This window comes from Equus przewalskii, chromosome 4 (assembly GCF_037783145.1).
Source record: "Equus przewalskii isolate Varuska chromosome 4, EquPr2, whole genome shotgun sequence".
In the NCBI taxonomy this organism is placed as follows: domain Eukaryota; kingdom Metazoa; phylum Chordata; class Mammalia; order Perissodactyla; family Equidae; genus Equus; species Equus przewalskii.
The window spans coordinates 8,377,471-8,400,604 of NC_091834.1; the positions used below are offsets into that span (position 1 = coordinate 8,377,471).

At 40.5% G+C, this 23,134-nt stretch overlaps 1 protein-coding gene and 1 long non-coding RNA gene across 4 annotated transcripts in view; both read left to right on the forward strand.

Annotated features, from left to right (window-relative positions):
- The first annotated feature begins 6,390 nt into the window (after positions 1-6,390).
- LOC139082744 (uncharacterized) lies at positions 6,391-13,594 on the forward strand. The gene is made up of 3 exons (XR_011538932.1): positions 6,391-7,652; positions 8,633-8,727; positions 9,871-13,594. It is a non-coding gene; the product is annotated as an uncharacterized lncRNA (long non-coding RNA).
- A 5,562-nt stretch (positions 13,595-19,156) lies between these two features.
- The window catches only part of NME8 (NME/NM23 family member 8), a 47,003-nt gene continuing 43,025 nt past the window's right edge, over positions 19,157-23,134 (forward strand). For all 3 annotated transcript variants that reach the window (XM_070615422.1, XM_070615420.1, XM_070615421.1), the window contains exons 1-4: positions 19,157-19,561; positions 20,275-20,314; positions 20,392-20,449; positions 20,653-20,759. In XM_070615422.1, the coding sequence (XP_070471523.1) occupies positions 20,282-20,314; positions 20,392-20,449; positions 20,653-20,759 (198 nt within the window). In that variant the 5' untranslated portion in view covers positions 19,157-19,561; positions 20,275-20,281. The remainder of the gene's footprint in view (positions 19,562-20,274; positions 20,315-20,391; positions 20,450-20,652; positions 20,760-23,134) is intronic.

Here is a 23,134-nt window from a genome sequence, read left to right on the forward strand (position 1 = left end):
CAGCATGTGATAATGGACAGACCATAAAGAATTCATGCAGTAAATTCTACTGAAATTTGTTCCCAGCTTTTAGAATCCTTTAACTGTGTTCCTGAAACTACAGAGAAAGACACCATTGGTTGCCTCCTGAAGAGATCTGCCTGCTCCTTCCTTGCTCACTGCACCAAAATACTTCCCAATACTGAAGGGTAGTGGACTCAGGGAGGGAGACCCTTCTCCGGCTACAGGGTGTAAACCATGATCGTTCAAAGGTGGGTTGAGGAGTCAACAAATAACCCCTTCTGGCCAATGAAGTGTAAAGACAGGTCTACTGGAGGGCTTCAGGAAATATTTTCCTCCCTGATAAGAGGCACTAAGGGGATACAGTTCCTTTTCCTGCCTCTCGATAGGATTCTGTAAGGACCTGAAAATTGAAGCAACAGCCACCATTTTGTAGCCATGAGAGGAAAGTCATGAGACCCACAGGGAAACCAGCCCAGACTTCTGCCATCACTGAGTGCTCAAGAATAACCTACCTTGGAGCCATCTGCCGTGGATCTCTTGTAATGTGAGATAAGAAATTTCTCATATTATACAAGACATTTTTGTTGATGTTGTTTCTTGAAGGCAAAATCAGTTAGTCATAAACACATAGTGAGGCTAATCTAGATGTGGCGTGCCCCCACATTCCAGACTTTGATCTGCCTTTAAGCCCTGCCTCTAAGGTCATATCTCTCAGACCATCTGACCATAATCAGGGCAGAAAGTGAGGCAGGGTGTTTTGCCGACGTGTTTGCAGTGAACCGGGCCACTGAGTTAGACATTTTTTACCTACCAGTCTGTTGCTTGCTCCATAAGACTGTGACTCTGCTTCAGTTTCTTCTCTAGAACATCAGCTTCCTTTCCAGGTATATTACCCTGGGGTAACCTCCAGTCCCTTTGTGTGCTACCCTGACACCGGGAAGGATGAGGCCTGCTCTCCTGCTCTTAGAAGTGGTCCTGTGAATGATCGTATCAGGATAACCTGGCGGCTTGTTCAAAGTGTGGATGCCCTGTCCCACCCACAGGCTATCAAGAAGTGCCATGCTAATAAGCTGCCCAGGTGACTCTAATGTGAGTGAACACTGAAAGCTCTGCCTTACCCTCTGACTGCCTTTTCACTGGGCCCATCCATGAATGAGCACAATGCCAGGCTCACTGCCTCTACCTGCCTGGATTTGGGTTCCATCCACCAACTGGATTTCCTCCTGCCTCTCTGCCCTTTGCACCGGATTGAATCTGCTGGAGTCTAGAGTCTGTTACTCCCTCCGAGCATGCCATTGGACTGCCCAGCTGCCCCCATGGGGAAGGCCCCTTAGGTGGAGTCTATTTCCTCAGTTCTGTCTTTCCTGGCTCAATCTTTCTCCTCAGTGTTCATAATTAAGCCAAAATTAACTATGACATCTCTAGGTCCCCACGGAACCAATGTCCACTTAACTGAAATCCATTACTCAATCATAAGAAATTCAGACATTTTTTAATTCCTGAAAAGAAAAATCGTAGCCATAAACTTAGAGAATGTTTGGAGCATGAGCTGGGTCAGCACTGCACAACTACTTAAGAAATCAAGATGCTTTGGATGTATCTGCCAGTTTTGCATTTTATTCTTCTGAAAAAACCTCTTAAAACAGGGAAAAACGTACATACCGCCTATTTTAAAAATAGAGGGATTCAAAGATTCTGTGGCTTGCCCAAAGTCACAGGGTGTTAATCTGGGTTCAGACTCTAGTTGTCCCACTGGTTCCAGGAATCCAATTCAAATATTGTGTCAGCTCTCCTTTCCACCACATGATGCAGTGATGGAATGGTCTGTTAGCCATTTGGAGCAATCCAGAAGCCAATATTCTGAGTGTCACAGGCACCATACTGCCCTGGGGACGTCAAACCTTGTTTGCCCTTGTGTGATGCCTGCCATTCCCCTTGAATGGGCTTTTCTACTGCAGCCACGGGAAAATGTCAGGGTTGCCCATCACCGACTTCGATAGGCTTTTGTATCCTTTTTTTTGTTTACTAATATATGGGCAATTAATGTAATTTCAAGAGGTTTTGTTTCCTTCAAAAGGATGCTGGCCTATAAACCTAATTAAAACTGCTTTTCATACTCTGAACAAGGTGTCAGATTTCGTTTGGCAAAATCCCTTGGGGCTCGACCTTTCCTTGAAAAAAGAGTTTATTTTTAAGGGTCTGGTGAGATTTTGAATAAAAAGTGCTTAGTGAAATTGCTCTTTGTCCTAATGAGATCCTGCAAAAGAATGAAGAGTTCTGTAGTCACTGGTGTAGTAAAGACAAAATAATAATCTTTCAACTTAGCCAGTTGGAAATGTGAGGTTTCTGTGGAAGCTTGAGATGTGCCCCTGGGAATGGGAGACTGTGAACTCTTTGGTGGCTGATGGTATTTATTTGAGTTCTTTGAACAGTCCTAGTATGAACTAGGTCACCACAGGCCCCATTTTAACTTGAAAATTCAAAACCAGCATCTCCCCAGGGCCTGTTTCCTTTGTGGTGCAAGACTGACATTTTCAAATTTTGTCATATGAGTAAGCAAAAAGCTTCTAAGTTTAACAACCCTTGTTTAATCCTATATTCCACCAACTACTGCCCTCTTACTCAGCCCATGCCCTCACAGTCAATGGAGAGTTTTCAAACCTTAGCTTATTTGTTGGCAACATTTGACTCTGTCGACCTCCTTCTTCTTGAAATCCCTTTATTCTTTGGACTCCTCAACAACTCTTCTCCCTGGTCCTCTTCCACCTTATCTCCCCCAGTTCTAAACACATCTGCTTATCCACCCAATGCTTGCTATTTTCCAGATAAAAGCTGGCAGCCTATAGCTAGGAAAGAGAGGAGGAGACATCATGGGGACTAGGAATTATTTAGTGCATTGTGGGTTTTTAAAGTCAATCCGTTCAATAGAACTTTCTGTAATTGAGTGCTTGAAATGTGGCTAATGTGACTGAGGAAGTGAATTGTTTTTATTTAATTTAAATTAATCAGAATAGCCACATGTCGTAAGTGGCTACCATATTGGACAGGGTAGTGTAGAGTCTTGCTACCCCAAGGATGGTCCATGGACTAGCAGCTCGTGTATCGCCTGGGTGCCAGTTAGAAACGCAGAATCTCAGGACCCATTCCAGACATACTGGATCAGAATCTACATCTTAACAAGATCACCAGGTGATTCATAAGCACAATAGCATTTGAGAAATGTTGCTCTGGAAGGTTAATTTTTAAAGCATTACAGTGATAGACACCTGTGTATTATCCTAGCATAGCTTCTGGATATTATTGTACTCTGAAGAAGGTTCTTTCTATGAATTTCTACCAAGTCCTCCTTGACACATTAATCAAATACATTGTTAAGCATGTCTTGATGAAGTCCCTCTGGATATGAAAATTCTAAGGTAATTATCATTTCACAAAGCAGCTGAGTTTAATCTCTTGATCTGAGCTACGTGCATTCTTCAGTCTAGTGTGTATCATGTGTTAGTAAAACCACCAGTTCCGTTCATGTGATCTGAGGAAATATTATCTTCCTTTCATAAAGGAGTAGAATAAAGGAGAGAAAAAAAAATAATAAGCCACACGTGCAATAGTCTCCAAAGAGGTAATCAGCTTTTTCTATCCTGACATCAGATCAGTTGTTCTGAGGCATAAGCGATGAGTCACACAAGCCGTTGAAAGGTCTGAAGCTAAAAAGATTCTCGGAAAAGTTTATGTTCAACAAAATGTTTTCTCGTTCTTGATTGAGTGTCGCCATGCTCTGGGATGCTTCCAAGGTGTTGAGACACAGTCACCTAAAAAGAGACAAGACTTCCTGGAATACGGTGAAGCCTCCAGTCGTGGTGGCCTGTGAGATGGTCACTTCAGGCAGTGGGGCAGGTCAAGAAAGGAGCGCTGGCAGTCTCAGAGGCAGGGCGTCTGTGTGGCCGCTACTCAGACTGCCTCTCTCGGCTCCATTCCTTCTCCTGTTAAATGATGTATTTGGATTCGTTAGAACCTTTTTTAGGTCAATTCCAGCTCTGGCTCAATCCAACGCTGGCCCCTGAAAACTTGTCAGAATGAAATTAAAATGATTAAATAATTATCTGTCAAAGAAGGATTATTCCATAGCCACTCTTCGAAAATCATATACATGTATACACTCATTCAACAAATATTGAATTCATTCAATAAGTATGTGCTAGGCACTGTTCTGGGTACTGGGGAGTAACAGTAAACAATACAGCTAGGGTCCAGTGAAATTCATCTTTAGGAAAGTGGTAAATAAATCAGCAGAAGCTAATTCTCAAACCTTGTTTATGCTCCCAAATCATTGACTGAGACTTTGAAATGCAGGCAGGGTGCCCTGTTTGATCTAAAAGTCCAAAAGCTAAGGATATTGAGAGACTAGAGGCAGCATATTTCAGCAGATCAAAAGGCAGGCCGTAAACCCGCAATGAACAATTAAGCAATAAAAACATTTGGTGAAAAGTCATATGCAAAGAATTCAAATAGGGCAATGTGATAGTCCCTGAGCAATTGCCTAACACTGTGGCAGTCAGAGAGGGCTTCCTCAAGGAGGTGACATCAACGCTGAGAACAAAATGACAAGAGGCAACCTGACATGTGGAAGGAAGGGAGAAAAGCACTCAGGGCAGAGAGACTGACAGATACAAAGTACACAATGCACAAAGACCTCGGTGGGCTTGGGGAACGAAAAAGAAATCCAAGGGATAGAGCGTGGCGTGATACAGATCAAGGTTGAGCATGTTAATGGGGGGCTTTGTGGACCAGTAGAGAGTTTTTAATGTCTCATCTCAGTCTGTCTTGCTCTACTTAAGATCATTTATTCTTTTATCACACGTAGAGAACACTCTGCCAGGAAACAGTATACGTTTATACATATTTGAAGACTAATGTCTATGGTTCTCTACCATCTTAGACTTTTGTGTGCCAACTTTGGTTTCATTATTTGAGACTTTATCTCTACTAGAAAATAGATGCCAGAGAATATTGAATTTAAAAAAATGGGCTTCTTGCAACATGCTTGTTTGGTGCATTTCAGTTTGCTTGGTACCTGAAGATGCTCAGAAATGCTGCTGTTGGTCACCTTCCTCAGGGGGAGGAGTGAGAGGGACAGGGGAGCGAGGAAATGGTCAGTCAGACTCTTCTCATGTGAAATCTCACATCCATAGAAGAAAGTTATGCTGTGCCCGAGAGACAGTGAGACAGAGTGAGATGCACATAAACACATAGGGAGAGAAAGGAAGAGAGGGACTGAGAACACGGGTGCCTAGAGTGGGCAGAGGTCCAAGTTCCAGGTGCTGCCACCAGCATGTAGGTTGGCTTAGCCTCAGAGTGTTTTGAGTCGAACAGGGCACCGAGCCTGGCATTTTAATGTCTTGGTTAACGTCTTATGAGTGTAAACAGCTTTGAGAATTAGCAGTTGCAGATTGTGTTACCACTTTCCTAAGGATATTTCACAGTAGCAATTTAACCACTCTAGAAAGACAAGCCACCCCCCACCCCATTCTCCTGTAGGAGCAGAGATTGCCCACCAATGGCCATCTCAAATGGTACCTCCCATGGATGGGAAAGCTGGACAAGATGGTGACATCTACAGCAGCATCTGCTTTGGATTTGCTTCTGCAGAGCACAGATTGACTTAGTCTTCTGAAAACTAATTTAGGCTAACCACCAATGCGCATGCCTTTCTCTAATAGTTTGAGGGGGGAAAAGGACTACGTTTACAGAAGAATTTTAATTCTCCAGGATTTTAAAATATACTTCTAGTTAAAGATTAAGGTCCAGTCCGAAAATAAGATTTCAGATATCACAGAGAAGATGGAAAATTAAGCCATTGACTGCTAATGTGTCTACAAGAGATTATCTCAAGTTCACCATGTGTGCATTGTGGTGCAGTGGACAGGAAGGCTTGGAATGGGGGACATGCTTTTCATCCCTATCTGCTCCCTAACTAGGCCTGCAGCCTTGTGGTAATTTCCCGAACTCTCTGAACTACCGTGCCTTCATCTGTTAAATACGAAGATTGTACTATTCTGGACTAGGTGATTTCTAAGCTCTCATATTCAGGTTTTGTTATTTTTCTTTAAAATCTTGTCACTCCTGAAGGAAAAAGAGCTGAATTCTGAGTATAGTGGGAAAAATACGGAATGCCCACATTTTTCTGTTTTAAATACAATATACACACATTTTAGTACTTTGAAATCCTTGGGTTGTCAATGTGAACAGTTAATTATGTGCTGGCAATAGTTCTGACTTATAGCTGTTTTATTTTTATGCTCCACTGTTGGTCGTATCTAACTTATCTCCCAGTTAGTCCTTTATTAGACAAGCAACCTATAAATATAGCATGGTTTCTATGGGAACATTGTTTATCTTGAAGATTCCAGGAACATGTTTTATCTGAAAAATGAGGCCTGCCAGATAATATGTTGAAATCCAGGCCTATAACCCAGATTTGGAACTTTAAATTAATCTGATCTAAGGAGATATTTAAAATTGGTTCCCTGTGAAATTTTTCCAGCTGAATTGAATTGGTGCAAATTTGCTTTTGACAATAAGAGTTGGAAATCTCATCTTTCCACTGAGAGTTTTTCTTGAAATGATTAAGCGTATGGCTCCATTATGTTTAGATTCTGATGTTTTACATCTCTGTGGGCACAAGCACTGTTGGATGATTGTGTAGCAGATGGCACAAGTGGGGACAATACTCGATCTTTTCCAAAGCAGATGAGAATTCTATCAATTGTTACCTAAATGTAGGCCATAATGAAGTTGCTTTACAGATAATAGAGTTTCAGTCCTTTTGAATTCCTGTAGCTGAACAGAAACATGATTTGGGGCTGGGTTTGCCTGATATTGTTGAAGGCATGTTGGTCTCTTGCATCTTTAGGTCTACCAAACCCAGTAATTTCTTAAAATCATGCTTTGAGGTCTTAACACAGTGAAGATGACTAGGAAGTTAAGACAGGAAGTGAGAAGGTTGATGTAAGAAACTGTAAGACTTTTTGAGAAAAAGGAAATGAGCCCTCTTGTTGAAGTTACATGACCAGAGGGTTGAGCTTCAAAAGGAACCATATTTCCAAATGGCACTTACTGAGGGAAAGGAGTCTTTGGAAATGGAAAACTGGAGATATAAATATTTTGAGCTTACTGCTGAGAATATGAAAGTCTCACAGAAAGTAGTCCTTTAGGTCATTCTTATTCTGAATGTGAAACATTTTGAGTAAAACATACAAGTATCGTAAGAAACAGCATTGGTAAAAGACTCTGTTTTTCACATTAATAAGAAAAATTCCTGCAAATAAGTCATTGATAGTGAAAATAAAACTCTTTACTTATAGGAATGATTTGAATCTGTTTTGCCACCAGCTGTAGAAATAAACATCCTTTTGTGGCCTAGATGGTTTATCTGGGTCCTCTATCTTGACTGCATAACCTCGGAAGCCTTCAGTCTAAAGCTTGAGCAATTCCACGGCTCATCTGTTATTCACCCCATGATTTCTCTTCACTGTTGTTAGTGAACTGTTGATTCTAACAAATTGCTCTTATTGACTGAAGTAGATAATCAACAAATGACCAGGATGCCTTGAATCTTCTACCAGAAGCAAACCATAAGAGGAAAAGAACAAGTAAGTAGTTTGGGTAGCTATTTGTTTCTGGGTAGAATGCAGATCTAGACATTTCAGTACTTGGTTTTAATGAGCAAAGAGATATCTAGAAATCGTAGGCTGTTGAAGGATGATGGGGGGGGAGGGTGTCATAAGGGTGGGGTCCTAAGGGAGAGGAAAAGTGATCTAACTTATTCCTTCTCTACCAATTTATCCGTATGAATTTAAATACTCATAGGGTGATTCTGAGAAGTAACTAAAAGAGAATGGGATCTTGTGTTTATGAAATATCTTTGTGCACATTATGGACGGAGAAGTGGCATTGATACTTTGATGGCTTATTCTATGTCAGAGAATCTGTTAGATTCTTCATAGACACAATCTAACTTACTTCTTACAACAAACGTTCTTGCAAAATAGACCCTCTCATTCCTATATTTACAGTGGAAGAGACAACCTTAGAGTTAAGTATTAGTTCCATGATTAGCCAGCTCGTAAGTGGTAATGCAACCCGTTTCCAAGGGTCGCACTGCCTTAGGAGACGCGTCCATTTAAACTGTGGAACTGACAAATCATCTAGATTTTTGTTGCTTTAAAGTAATTTCAAATTGAAATCTTGTCTGCTTAGGCTTGAGGACTTCCAAAATTTTAAAACTAAATCAGTATCGTATTTGTTGTTCATAAGTCATGTAAAACTATTCTGTTAAAAAAAGTGTAGTAAGTATTACTTACTTTACGTGTATGTACTTTGCTAAAATGCATATTTAGCACACAAATTTATATTGTTATGCAAATTATAATTATGTTTTTAAGTTACAATAATATCTTATGTGAGGATAGTAAATATGCCAGGTCCAATATGATTTTCCACAAACAAAAAGTGTAGTTATTCTTCTCTAAAAAGATTCCATAGTAGCAGAAGAAAAACTCTAAGATATACGATGTTCACTGTGGAATAACTTCTCCATCGAATACAAATCTCAAACTCTGCTTCTGGCCAGGTGGGTAGCAGATACCTGAGGAAAATGGACGTGGACCCTTCCAGAGAGGAAAGTCTGACCTGATGACACCTGGGTCTCATACTATCAAATCAAAGGTCTGAAAAAGCTTTTTTCTAATTGTCAGATACTTATTAAATACTTACTGATCCAACAACAATTTGATGTAACATAACTGTGTATCTGCCGCTATGTAGAGTGAGGAGGAAGACGTAAAGAATGCCTTTTTGTTTTTGTTGTTTCACTTTAAGAATTATAACTTACACAGAGCTTTTCTTTGTTCAGTTATAAAGCTGTCTCAAGCACACTAACTCATCTGATTTTCCAGTAAACCTTGAACAAAGGCAGTACAGCCTTTCCCATTTCACAGCTAGAGCTCGGTAACACTCCCACGTAACACTCCCACAGTGACTCAATGGCAGAGTTGGTACTTGTTTGAGAATGGCAGCTGTCTTTCTGCTACACAATCAGTGCTCCTTATGCATCCATACCTGAAAAAGTTAAATAAAAACTAAACAGAACCCACCCTCAAACCCCAGCTTTTCATCCAAATGTAACACACGAGTCCAGGAAAAGAGTCAGGGTTGGGAAGAAGAAAAGAGGGCAGGTAATATAATATTGTACGCTGCTCCTTGCTGAAAAGTTGTTCAGAGAAAATATTTTGAAATGTTGTCTGATACAGCTTGTTACAATAATTACACATTATTTATGAGGTCTTCTCTACAGTGCCCCAAATTGGATTTCCTGACAATACGAGGGACAACCTTTAGACATCTGAAATGAATATGCATTAGGTGTATACTGACTCTGCATTTATTTGAAATTTTGTTTATCATGAATTTTGGCATTAATTTTGATGTTTAAAAATATTGCATTAAAATATTATTTATTTTGATTACTGAGTCTTTGGCCATCCCTTAAATTTTATGCCAGAGGCTAACGTGTCTCATGGTAATCCCAGCCCTGGTATGTGAGCTTAAACAAAGCTGTTTGTGGACTATCTTGGGGCACACTTACAAATTTTATCCTCCAACAAACTTATTTTTGTGATTTTTGTTTCACTCATCTCTGTCTGTTCAATAGATTTGGGTCATTAAGTGGAGTCGCTAACAATATTTATTGGGTACACAGTTTTAGGCTTGTAAATAGTTGACTGGGATTGCAGAACTCAATGCTATTAATGTGCAGTTGCTGTACGGTTTCAACATGTTTGTTATAATTTTGTAAAACTTTTGATTTAGGGCTTTATGGTCTTCTAAGCATTTTGTGGTGAAACATGGAGCCGACCAACACAAGCGCCCCGTTGAATGCTTCAAACTTAGACGTCGGCCACTGCAACGCACACTGCAGGATGATTCTGACCACACTCTACAGTGTGGTTTTTCTTGGAGGCACTGCTGGAGCAGTTATGATGTCACGTATGATGTTGAAAAGGAATACCCAGTCAATGATTGCCACGATCGTTCTCAATATCATAGTGCTACATTCGATCCTCCTGGTCAGCCTTCCGTTCCGCCTCAGCTATTATGTCTTAGTCACCTGGGAGTTTGGATACTTTACCTGCCGATTGGTTAGTAGCATAATATACTGTCATATGTACCTCACCTTTGTTTTCTATGTGGCCATTGTCATATTCCGATTGCTCATCTATTTTAAGAAACTCCAACTGCAACAGTTAAAAAAGTACCATGCGGTAGTTTTAAGCATTATTATTTGGATAGTGGGTAGCCTTATTTTTTTGCCAATATTTCTTTTACTATATGGCACAAGTTCAAGTTACTCAGAACAGCAACGATGCTTTGAGTTCTACAAAGACTTCAACCACAGGGAATTCATCATCTTGAATTACTCTATGATTGCCATTATGATGACAGTGGTGGTGACCCTCTTTCTGATACAGATGGGTGTCATTGTTCAACTCATAAAGGTTCTTTGGCCTGACCTGTGGGCTCATCAAGAGTATAGAGCTCAAATCAAGAGCTGCTTCTTCCTTCTAGTAATAGTCGTCTGTTTTATACCCCACCATGCATTCCGGGTACACTTTCTTCAGAATTATTCAGAGGGAGAAAATTCTGAGTTAGTTCTTTATAATGAAATTTTTGTGGCTTTAACTACTGTCTGTTGCCTGGATATGCTGTGTTTCGTAGGTGGAGTTATCCATTAAATACTCCTATGTCATTTACTTTGTAATTTGTTTCCCATCACGGTGACAAAATAGTTTTAATTGAATGGGTGCTGCTAGCACGATTTCAAAATTTTTCAAGTTCTCTGCTTTTAATCATCACCAAAATTATTTTTCCATGAAAAAGGAATAAATGTTGGTTGTTTCCTTCTCCTCAGAGAACTGTTATCTGTTCGCCCTTAACCATAGAATGTATTCAATCTCCTTAGCGCCACGCAAGTTGACCTCAAACATCCCTTACAGACTCAACTCCTACCTCTTTTGCCTGCAATATTTACTTCTGCTAAGCACACCTATTGGCTTTCCCTATGCACTACTCTCCAGGCTGTTCTACTCTTTGCATTTGCTGCCACTGACTTTTGATCTTAGAATGTTCTTTCCCTCCATCTCTAAGCTATCTATTCTTCAAGGTCCAGAGAACCTGAAGGTGGGAACTCTATCGAAGCTTTAACTTACTCAACTTATAATCAACATGAGATAGCTGCCTCTTGAAAATTACTGATAGCTAGTCATGCTGTAGCTGCTGGCTGTGGTATCTGGAGGAAGAGATTCACTCAGATAGTCAAGAGACTTAGAAGAAACCCTTTCAGGTTGATGGGGCGTTGATGTGGTTTGATTCTGATTAAAGTGTTAGTAGGTACTCAGGAAGCTCAGATGATCTCCCACATCTACCTTCCCAGACTTGGATCCATTAAGCAGAAAAAGAAATTGGAAAAGGTGGAAGGCAGCTGGAGTTGGCTAAGCATGCTGGCAGGCTGTATTAGAGCCCAAACCTTTGAGATTTGGGACTTTTATTAAGCTTTTTCAAGACACCCAATATGATCAAGTAGTGTCACAGTTAAAATCAACACTATCAGCTAATGAGTGTCATCTAAACTCAATGAAAACAACCATGACAACCAACCAATCTGGTATAGAAATTGACATGCACTTAAACCTTGCTCATAATAATGCTACCTTGGAGACTAAATTTAATGAATCAAATAACCAAAACATTGCTCTTACTGGTTCATAAGGCAGCAGAGTTTATGCAAAGGACTTTTGAAGTCATCTGGAGATCTGAATTCAAAACTGTTTAGTAACTATGGAATCTTTGGTGAGGTATTTGTAATCTCTGAGCTCCAGTTTCCTATATTACAGGATTTTGGTAAAGCTGAAATAAGATAACAGCCTGTGTTAAATAGTGGCATAATGCCTGGCATGTGGTATTCAGAATAATATTACTTCTTTTCCTAATTCAGTGACACATTTTGCAAGAAAATTTTAATACATGACCAAAATGTTCATCCATATAGAAATATATTTTAGAGGTTCAGATGCTATTGATCAATGTTGATCTCATGCTTTATGTCACTATGAAATCAATGACTAAATGGATGCTTTTTCCTATTTTTGCCTATAAGAACTTGCCATTATTATTATTACTATAATTATTAGTTATACCCCAAAATACTCTAGTAGTACCATTTTACAATCCTGCCGTCACAGTACAAGATGATTTGTAAGCACTGTTTTAGGGTCCATGGTATGTCTTGAGTAGTAGTCACCTCAAGATTGATTGTGATTACTTATAGTCAGGATATAGTCAGTACCCAACTTACTAATCATAGGGTTGCATGAGCTGGTTTTTAATATGGTAGACAGCCTCTAAGAAGGCCTCCAAAGATCCCTGCCTCCTAATATCCATGCCCCTGTGTAATCTCTCCTATATTGGCTATTGACTTCTTAAGAACAGAACAAGGCAGAATGATGGGGTATCACCCCCATTGTTAGATTATGAAAAGACTATGCCACCCATATTGGGTACTCTCTTTTTCTTGTTCTCTCTTGGATTGCTTCACTCTGGAGTAAACCAGCAGCCGTGTCATGAGGCAGCGCACGTGCCAAAGAATTTTGAGACCATCTAACAGCCATATGAGTGAGCTTAGAAGTGGATCTTCTGACACCAGCCAGTCGCCGTGGAATAAGCTTGGAAGCAGTTCCATTTGAGTCTTGAGATGATTGCAATGCTGGCTGACCTTGACTGCAGCCTCATGAGAGACCCTGAGCCAGAACCACTCGGCTAACCTGCTCCTAGATTCCTGACCTGAAACTGTGCTCATAGCACATCCTAATTCTGAGTAGCCACATTTCAGTAGCCACACATGGTTCATGGTTAAAGTATTGGACAGCACAGGTCCAAATTATCCAGAGATCGTCTAGGGTTGTACCCCAGGACCCTTTCCTTACAAGAGATGGCCATGTATCTCTCTGACATTCAGTTTCCTCCTACGTGGAATAGTAACAATAGAACCTACTTTAGAGAGTTGAGATGAAAATACACGGTATTGTATAAGGTGCAAATATCAGTCCCCAGCATGTGGCAAATGTTCGATAAATGGAATGTTATTATTTTTACTGTCCTTGTTGTATATATTGGAAAGAGAAGGACAAGGACAGACAACTCTGTAATCAGATGCCCTGCAATGTTTCTGGGACGCTTTAGCTTGGACATTCTCAACAGAGACCCATTCTTCCTTCCTGCTGACACCCTCCTTCTTGTCTCTCCATCCCACAGCCATCCCTGATCTCAGCTGGCAGTGGGCCTCTGTGTTACCAGTGCTTATCTGACTTAAATGGTCCTTCCTTGGGGAAGTGCTCAGATCCTGTGTCCCAGAGGACTCCTTCCTTTAATCTTATTTGACCCAATCTGTGTTACTTCACCACGAGGTGTTCTCACCTAAGTGTGTAGTTGGTTTCCAGGTATCCATACAAATTACTCAAAATAAAACAAATACATTAAACATGTGTGTGATGGTTAATTTTGTGTGTCAACTTCACTGGCCGTGAGTGCCCAAGTTGAACATTATTTCTTGGGTGTGTTTGTGAGAGTATGTCCAGATGAGACTAGCATTTCAATCAGTGGACTCGGTAAAGTAGATTGCCCTCCTCACTGTGGGTGGGCCTCATCCAGTCTGTTGCAGGCCTGGATAGAACCAAAGGTAGAAGGAGGAATTCACCCCCTTTTTTCCCCGCCTCACTGACCGATCCGGGACATCGCATCTCATCTCCTGCTCTCAGACTGAAACTTAGACCTTGCTCTCCTGGTTCTCAGGCCTTCGGATGTGGGCTGAATTAGCCACTGGTTTTCCTGCGTCTCCAGCTTGCAGAGCAGGCGATGGGACTCAGCCTTCACAATTCCTCATAATCAGTCAGTCAGTCAATCAATCTCTCGCTCGCTCTCCCTCTCTCTCTCTCTTCCTTTGTCCTTTCAGGCCTGGATGTGCTGTGTGCTACTCTCTGCTTCCATCAGTGTCCCTTGCTCTATTTGGGTCATTTATGTTCTTATAATTTTTATTTTAATAATCTTGCTCAAACATCGATGGTTATTTCTTTAGAATTAATACACCTTATTATATAAGTAATACTTGACTATTTTCAGTGCCAGTATCCAAATATTGCAGATACAACTAACGGCTTATTGCATCCAGTCCTTGTCCCCACTCTAGATAAAAACTGCTGTTATCTGATAAGTCTGTATTTCGAGGCCTTTATATATATTTAAATGCATGTAACATTTATATTTTTATAGTAATTGTATTTTAAAAATGCCTGGCACATGGAAAGCAGGTTGTGTTTTTCACAGAGTTTTTGTTTCATTGACGTTTTTAAAATTACTGGCATAAAGTCGTTGTAATATTCCATTATTGTCATTTTAATCGCTATGAGTTTAGGCGTGATAGCCCCTTTTTCATTTGTGACACTGGTAATTCGTGTTTACTCTATTTTTCTTCATCAGTTTAGCTATGAGTTTATCAATTTTATTGATCTTTATAAAAACCCAACTTTTGATTTTGTCAATTTTCCTTATCTTCTATTTAATTGATTTTTATTCTAACCTTTATTATTTTCTTTCCTCAATTTACTTTGTTATTTCTTTTAGCTCTTAAGTTATAACTTAGATCGTTATTTTAAAACCTGTCTCATCTTTACTTAAATAATATAAGTATTTAAAGTTATAATTTCCATCTAAGCGCTGAATTAGCAACATCCAACAAATTTTGTTACTTTGTGGTTTAATTATCATTCAGCTGGAAATATTTTCTAATTTCCTTTTTCATTTCTTATTTGACTAATGGGTTATTTGGTAGTTATTAATATCCATTAAATGGAGTGTTATTATTTTTAGCATCCTTGCTGTATATATTGGGAAGAGAAGGACAATGGCAGGCAATTGTGTAATCAGATGGCCTGCAATGTTGTCTGTTAGAAGCATGTTGCTTGACTTTCAGGTATTTAAGACTTTACCAAATATTGTATTATTATGCTTATTTCTATTGTTATCGGAAATGTGCTAAATATGCTAAAGCTTCCAATTTTTGAAATTTATTGTGATTTTTAAAAATTCCCTGGGGGCTGGCCCAGTGGCATAGTGGTTAAGTTCACGCACTTGTCTTCAGTGGCCCAGGGTTTGCAGGTTTGGATCCCGGGTGCAGATTAACACACCACTCAACAAGCCACACTGTGGTGGCTTCCCACATACAAAGCAGAGGAAGATTGGCACAGATGTTAGCTCAGCAATAATCTTCCTCAAGCAAAAAGAAGAAGATTGGCAACATGTGTTAGCTCAGGGCCAATCTTCCTCACCAAAAAAAAAAAAAAAACCAAAGAAAGAAAGAACAAAAGAAAAAAAATATTGCCTAGTCTATGGTTCATTGTGGTAAATATTCTATGTACACCTGAAGAGAAGCTATATTCTGTATTTGTCAGTAAATGTCAACTAGGTCAAGATGATTCACAGAGTTGTTCAGATCTTCAATAATCTTACTGGTTTTTCCATACTTGTTCTATCAGTTATTGAGAAAGTGATGTTCGAGTCTCCAATTAAATGAATTTGTCTATTCTTTCCCTCTCTCTTTTTTTTTTTAAAGATTGACACCTGAGCTAACACCTTTAGCCAATCTTCTTTCTTTTTCTTCTTCTTTTCCCTAAAGCCCCCAAGTACATATCTGTACGTTCTAGTTGTAGGTTCTTATAGTTCTGCTATGTGGGATGCCACCTCAGCATGGCTTGATGAGCGGTGCTAGGTCTGTGCCCAGGATCTGAACCAGTGAAACCCTGGGCCGCCAAAGCTGAGCACGTGAACTTAAACACTTGGCCACTGGGCCAGCCCCTGTCTATTCTTTCATTTAATTCAGGCGATTTTGGCTCTGTGTATTTTGAAGCTATATTGTTAAATATATACGCAGGTAAAATATTTATGTCTTTTTGATGAAACTTTTTGTCATCGGGAAATGTCTATCTGTGAAAATACTCCTTGTATTAAAGTCTACTTTGTCTGATATTAGTATGGTCATATCACCTACCTCTGCTTACTGCTTACACTATATCTTTTCCATCCTTGACTTCCAATTCCTCTATATCTTTATATTAAAAAGCTTACCTTTTCAAAAGATGCTGTATATCATGAGGTATTCTAATTTTGCATTCTGAGTCCAGAGAAGTAAGTTAATTGCCTTCTAGAACAATGAAATAGCAATGTTTAAAATAATACAACAAAACTCAGAGTTGTTACAAGGCTGACATTACTATCTACAATGCTCAGTTTTTGCCTAAAATTTACTAGATATGTAAAGAAACAGAAAAGTATGACCTACATTCAGGAAAAAAATGAGAAGTCAATAGAAATCAACTCTGAGTGGGCCCAAATGTTATATTCAGCAAATATTTCAAAGCAGCTACTAAAAAGACATTCAAATAATTAAAGGAAAAGTGCTCAAAAATTAATGAAAATATGATGTCAATGAATATATCAAAGAGGAAACCTCAACATAGAAGTGCAAACTATTAAAAATAGAAATTCTGGGGGTCAGCCCCATGGCACAATGGTTAAGTCTGGCGTGCTCTGCTTCAGTAGCCTGGGTTTGTGGGTTGAGATCTCAGGCATGAACTTACACTACTTGTCAAGCCAGGCGGTGACCCACATACAAAATACAGGAAGATTGGCACAGATGTTAGCTCAGGGTTAATCTTCCTCAAGCAAAAAAAGAGGGAGATTGGCAACACATGTTAGCTCAGTGATAATTTTCCTCAAGCAAAAAGAGGAAGATTGGCAACAGATGTTAGCTCAGGGCCAATCTTCCTCACACACAAAATTAAATTATAAAAACTAATAGTTGAATGACTTATATTTAAAACAAAGGTAATAAATACTCAAAACTCATCACTTCCCCATTGCTTTGTTAAATTTGCCTATTTTACATGCTCTTGGGATTATTTACACATGTCGTACCTGTAGGTGAAAATACTGTACAGTTATGTTTCTCTTAACAGTGAGCACCTTCTGAGAAATGTTGTGTCATTAGGCAATTTTGTCGTTTTGCGAACATCATAGAGTGGACTGACACAAACCCAGATGGTATAGTCTACTACACACCTAGGCTATATGGTGCTATTCTCGCCGGACCACTGTCACATATGTGGTCCATCGTTGACCGAAATGTTGTGTGGTGCATGATTGTATAATGGTGTGCTGGCACACATCCTTTTGTTCAGTGACATCATCTTGGTAACTTGAAATCGACTATGATAGAAATATTTACAATATGGAAATTCTACAAAGGCTGCAAACTTGGGCTTGATTTATTGTTAATGCACATTAAAATTTAATGTGCTATGTTTGTAGCTGTTACATTGTAAATAGCATCAAAAATTGAGAAAAGAGTCTTCCCCTCTTTGAAAACAATTATCTGATTCAGCAAGATGTTGTTCTTGTCATTGATAAGTGGGTGAAGTTCTGACATACATCTTCATTGTTTCACTTTTGTCAAACTCATTAATGTAAATGAAAGTATCCACCAACATTCCTATTGGAAATATATGCACTCATTGATGACATGAGCAACTTCTTTGCTGAATCAGATAGTGAAAAAGCACGTATGCATATTCTGATCTGGCAAGTTATGAATAAATTTTGACCATAAATTGGCTAGGGATACAAGTTTGGCACACACTGTGGGGCTGAGAGTCTAGGACACAACTTCCGTGTTCAGAGTTAGCTGCAGCTACCTGTGTACTACTGGAAATAAAGATGGGCTGTCCCATTTCTGAAATGGGACTATAAACATTTCCCTCCCGACTGGCTTAGTGGTAGGAGCAAGGATACTTGCATCCATAAGGAATTCTATGTGGATGAAAAATTGCTGATAGGAAATCCAGGTCCCAGAATGTGCTGTCCATCAATATGGATTTGGATTTTCAGCTGCCTGAGTGAAATAGGAAATCTTACCTGAGAAATTAACATACAACTTGTCTGGTACCTTAGCTATTGATGGGGTCAGGCACAGCCACATGGAGTATCACTGTGTGGCTGTACTTTCACAGTCTTGGCTCAGGGGCTCACACGAAAAGCAATCCCTGCTGAAGATTAGCTCACAGGCAAAAGTTACAAACATCAAAAAAAAAAAAAAAAAAAAAAATGGAATCACTGTGAAGGACAGACTGCAGACCCAACAAATTGGGTAGACTTGTATCCTAAGAATAAGAGAAAATAGAGCAAACCGAAAAAAGGTGTTAAGTGTAATGGATAGAATTCATATGGCAAGAATAGGAGAGCATGTTTTCAAAAAAAGTTACTTTAAAAATATTCGTAGGGGGCCGGCCTGGTGGCGCAGTGGTGAGCACACATGTTCCACTTCCGCAGCCCAGGTTCGCTGGTTGGGATCCCGGGTGCGGACATGGCACCGCTTGTCAAGCCATGCTGTGGTAGGCGTCCCACATATAAAGTAGAGGAAGATGGGCACGGATGTTAGCTCAGGGCCAGCCTTCCTCAGCAAGAGGAAGATTGGTGGCAGATGTTAGCTCAGGGCTAATCCACCTCAAAAAAAATTTTCTTGATATGAGTTCTACAAATGACAATGAAATAAAACACACACACTCCAAGGTCACAAAAGAGAAAGAAAGATAGTCCAGAGGAACTGTCCCAGATTGGAGAAGCCCAAGGAGACATAACAACTAAATGCAATGTGGGACTCTGGATTGAATCCTGGACCAGAAAAAGGACATTCTTTGGAAAACTCAAAATATTTCTATAAGGTCTATAGAGTAGTTCAGCGTTGTATCAATGTTATTTCCCTGGTTTTGATGATCATTGTACCATGGTTATGAAAGATGCTACCCTTGGGAGATGCTAAGGGAAGTGCGTATGGGAGCTCTCTGTATTATTGTTTCCACTTTTTGCAAAGTCTAAAATTATTTGTAAGTAATTAAAAAAAAAAAAAAAAGAACAACCAGCGTAGGTGCAGGAGAAGTTGGATAGACAGGCTGAGGGTGGACTTCGGCGAGCCTTCCGCTCCAGTTTGAGGACTGCCCGTTTCATTCTGCAACTCAGGACCAGCGGCGGCAGGAGGCCCCCCCAGGAGAGAGGATCACAGCTGCCCTTGGGCAGCGCCCCCTGGAGGCGGAGCGGGGCTCCTGCGGGGACGGAGACGGGAGGAGAAAGCTGAAAGAGGGCAGGAGTCTGACAAAGGCAGAAAAACACGCCTTCGTTGTCCCTTCACTGCGGGGCCACAAAAGGTGGACGATTTTCGGGGCTAACTGCGCCTTTAACGGCAGCCTCGCTCCGGGCCGCCCCCGTGTCGGGAGGGCAGGGCCTCGCGGGGGGCGGGAGGGGCGGCCGGAGACGTTGGCGCCCCTCCCGCCCTGCATCCTCGTCCTGGTCCTTCAGCCGGACCAACGCGGGCAGAAAGCGTCGCGGGAGCCGGGCGCCCCAGGCACTCGGACGCGGCGGAGCTCAGCCCACAAAGGCCACGGGCCTCGCTCGGCAAGGGGGCTGACTTAGGTCCTCGGGGGTTGTTCATTCCTGTTCTTTAAACGTCCCAATCTGGCTTGGAGGAGGATCTGTTTTGTGCAAGGCTTGGTGGAGAATCCAACGCCCTTTGCTGGGATGCAGTCTTGCTCGCGGTTCCTCCTCTTTCATTTTCGTGTCTGCTCTCTCACACTGTAAACATGCCTGGCACCATTGAATAGGGCTTTGGGCTCCCCTGATTTAACACCTATGGGAAGTTTATGTCGTGCCCCAAAATATACTAGTGGCCTTGGTCTAAAAATTAAATCTCCTGGGAGAGGGACCCAAGAGAGATCCACGAGCATGTTCACAGACGACTAACACGTGTGCAAATGAACAGAGAGAGAATGCTGCATAATAGTTCAGGGAAACAAGCATTACTATTTTAAGAAACTGTACCTCCTAACATTCTTACCTTGCTTCAGGATTATTGGGAGAGTAAGACCCTATGGATGCCGTAAGCACTTAGCATAGAGCCTCCAGGAACGTTGGGTCTTCTCTCTCCAGAAAAAGGGAGCATGCATACCCAATATTGCTGAAGGAAAATTTCTATGGTATGTTAAGGTGCTGCTTAAATATATAAAGAGAAGGACATTATTTAAATTTCCTCTTAATTTTTTTCTATTTTTCGTGTGACAGTGGATAAATGGCAAGCAAAAAGAGAGAAATCCAGTTACAGGTGGGCATGACATATCAACAATTCTTTACTCAGCGTTGTGGCACTTGAAGATCTTTTACAGCGCCTTCCTTTTGCAGGCAGTCGTCAACAGTCAAAGCCTCTGGGATGAGATGTTGCCGAACAAAGGCCTAACAGGTACTGGGGCTCCCTGTTGTCCAACCAGCCAGAGTTTGAGCCAGGGCACCTCATGACACCCCAACACAGACAGCAGCTCCACACTTCCAGCATAAAACCCTGCTACGCCCTTGCCCTTGCCCCTGCCCCTGCCCCAGCTTTGGGATAAGCTGCTATTCCAGATTCTTTGACTCTGTTCTTTCATAAATATTGTCATTTTCCAGTGATTGATGTTTACCAAGCCTGGTGTGGACCTTGCAAAGCAATGCAAACTTTATTCAGAAAACTGAAAAATGAGCTAAACGAGGATGAAATTCTGCATTTTGTTGTAGTAAGGATTTCATTTCCATTAAACTATTATTTTCTTGTTACGGTAACTGTTTAAGTGTTCTCTTTAAGGGTAGTCTTAAGTTAAACAACCTGCCAACTCTTCAAAGCAGACAATGTTTACTTAGTAATTTTACTATATATTTAATTCTATGGAATCTGAGAATGAACGTCATTTTTATATCATTCCTATAATGTTGAGGTTATTTACCATAGTTGTGAATATTAGAAAAGTTAAAAATGGATATCTGGCTATTGACTTGTTTCTTTTCACCTGATCATATGTTCAGCATGTGTCTCTTAGAATAAGGGCAGCAAATGCTATTTACTGGATTGCATTGGGTAGGACTCTGGGTATTTACCCAGTTACCAATCTTCCAATGGTAGTGATTTTCCTCCCACTTACTTGCCACCCAAATGTGACAAGGGATTAAAACATTGCAGCCAAACTCATTGGACTTCATTGCATTGATTATTCAGTTTATCCACACCAAGGTATCAACTGTTTAGAGCTTTGTTGTCTAATGTGGTGGCCACTAGGTGCCCAGTGGCTTTAGAGCACTTGAAATGTGGCTAGTGGGAGTGAGGAACTGAATTTTTAATTTTAATTAATTTAAATTTAAATTAAAAAACTGATATTCAATTCAGAATTTGTAAAACTTTTAAAGAGGTTGACATTGTCTCCTGAAAGAAAGGTCTGGTAGTTTTTTAACGGGCAGCATTCCATAACAGCCTGCTTCACTCTGAAGAGTCCAAACCACCTGCACAGAGCTGGAATATGGTTCGAGATCTGATTCTTGGCAGGGAGGAAAAACTAAGTTCAGGGGATAGACAATGGGGCACAGTGGGGATTGCTACATACGACGGACAAGGGGTTGGTCTAAGAAGTAAGAAGAAATATCAGAAGGATCTAACAGCTGGTAAATGGATCATGGAGAATCAAGGGTCAGAATTCTTTGAGTCCTGGCAGTTGTCATTAGGGAAGTTTGTCTGGGAGTGGTAGGATCCAAGTTCATGGGCTAGCGATCATGGGAAAACCCCACTGTCTAAAAGGAAATTGAGTTCACTGGGGCGAGACTGACAACAATGCTGTCAGGCTACCTAGAAGGGGACTTGGGCATGAGAAAGCAAGGCAAGAAGTCCTTAGACTCTGAGAAAGTATAGCTTGATGCTGTGTTCCTCGGTGGTTTAGAGTCATTAAATCACTCACTGTTTATAGAGTCTGAGTAGGAACAAACCTGAGTGTGTGTGGGTTGGGCACAGTGGTGGAGGCTGAGGAGTAGAAGGAGAATTAGACCCTGTAGTTTGTTGGGCTGCCCTTTGAGCACAGCTCAGCGCTGTGTGAAGATACGGGTCTTAACAGTGCCTCCTCCCAACCTCAGAGGCTTCGACTGCGTCCTCCCAGTCATACCCCAGCCAGACAGAATTCCTCAGCCTACTCCACAAGGAGTCAATTGTTACTGTATTTATCTCCCCAGGGAAGTGCTAGGAAAGTCTTTCCAAAATGTGTCCTCTTCATTATCCTAGCATCTGTTGAATTTAACAACAAAAAGATTTGTGCATTGTCCCCAAATGTTTTCTCTTCTGTTATTTCTGAGCGCACTCAACAATAGTACCTTCACATAGATTGATGCTGTTTTTCTGCTGTGACCTGCTCAGCAAGGGTCAAAAATAGTCTCCAAACCTCCATTGAGAGCAATGGAGGGGCTCCCTCTGCTGGATATTTTGCTACGTGCAGTTAACCAAGGAAAGGGATCCCTTTTGAACTGAAGTCCAAAATTAAAATCTGTGAAGTTGATTACCTGTTGAAATCCTCATAGGCTGAATGGCCAGTATAAAATTTCTTCTTTTATGTGCCCTTTTAAAATGCCTGAACACTTGTACTAACATTGTATCTATATATATATAAAAATTCAATAAATATTATTTATTTTGGTTCTTTTATATTATTAAATGCTTTAATTAATCCTTTATTATAATATAAACGTTGTAATGATGATACCTAGACTACTTTTAAATATAGTCTTTGATTTCTGTCCTTTAATATTATAGATTAATTCTTGTCATCCCTTCCTTTTTTTTTCAAAAGCAGTAGAAACAAACAAATGAAAAAGAAAATGATGCGGAATCCAATGTGCTAAAAAAAAATGATAACCCAGCCCCTTCAGCTGCCACAGGCTGAGAGACCCTCACATGGCTTCTTCACAGCAACTCTTATAGAAAACCCTACCAACCACCTCATTTTGACAGCTGGCCCAAGGGATGCTGTGTTAATATGGAGGAACACACTGCTATTTAATATGTAGTTGTTTAGAATCAATTTAGGACAACTTGAAATTTGTGAGGAGACTTTAAGAAAATTCCAGACATAGAAATCAA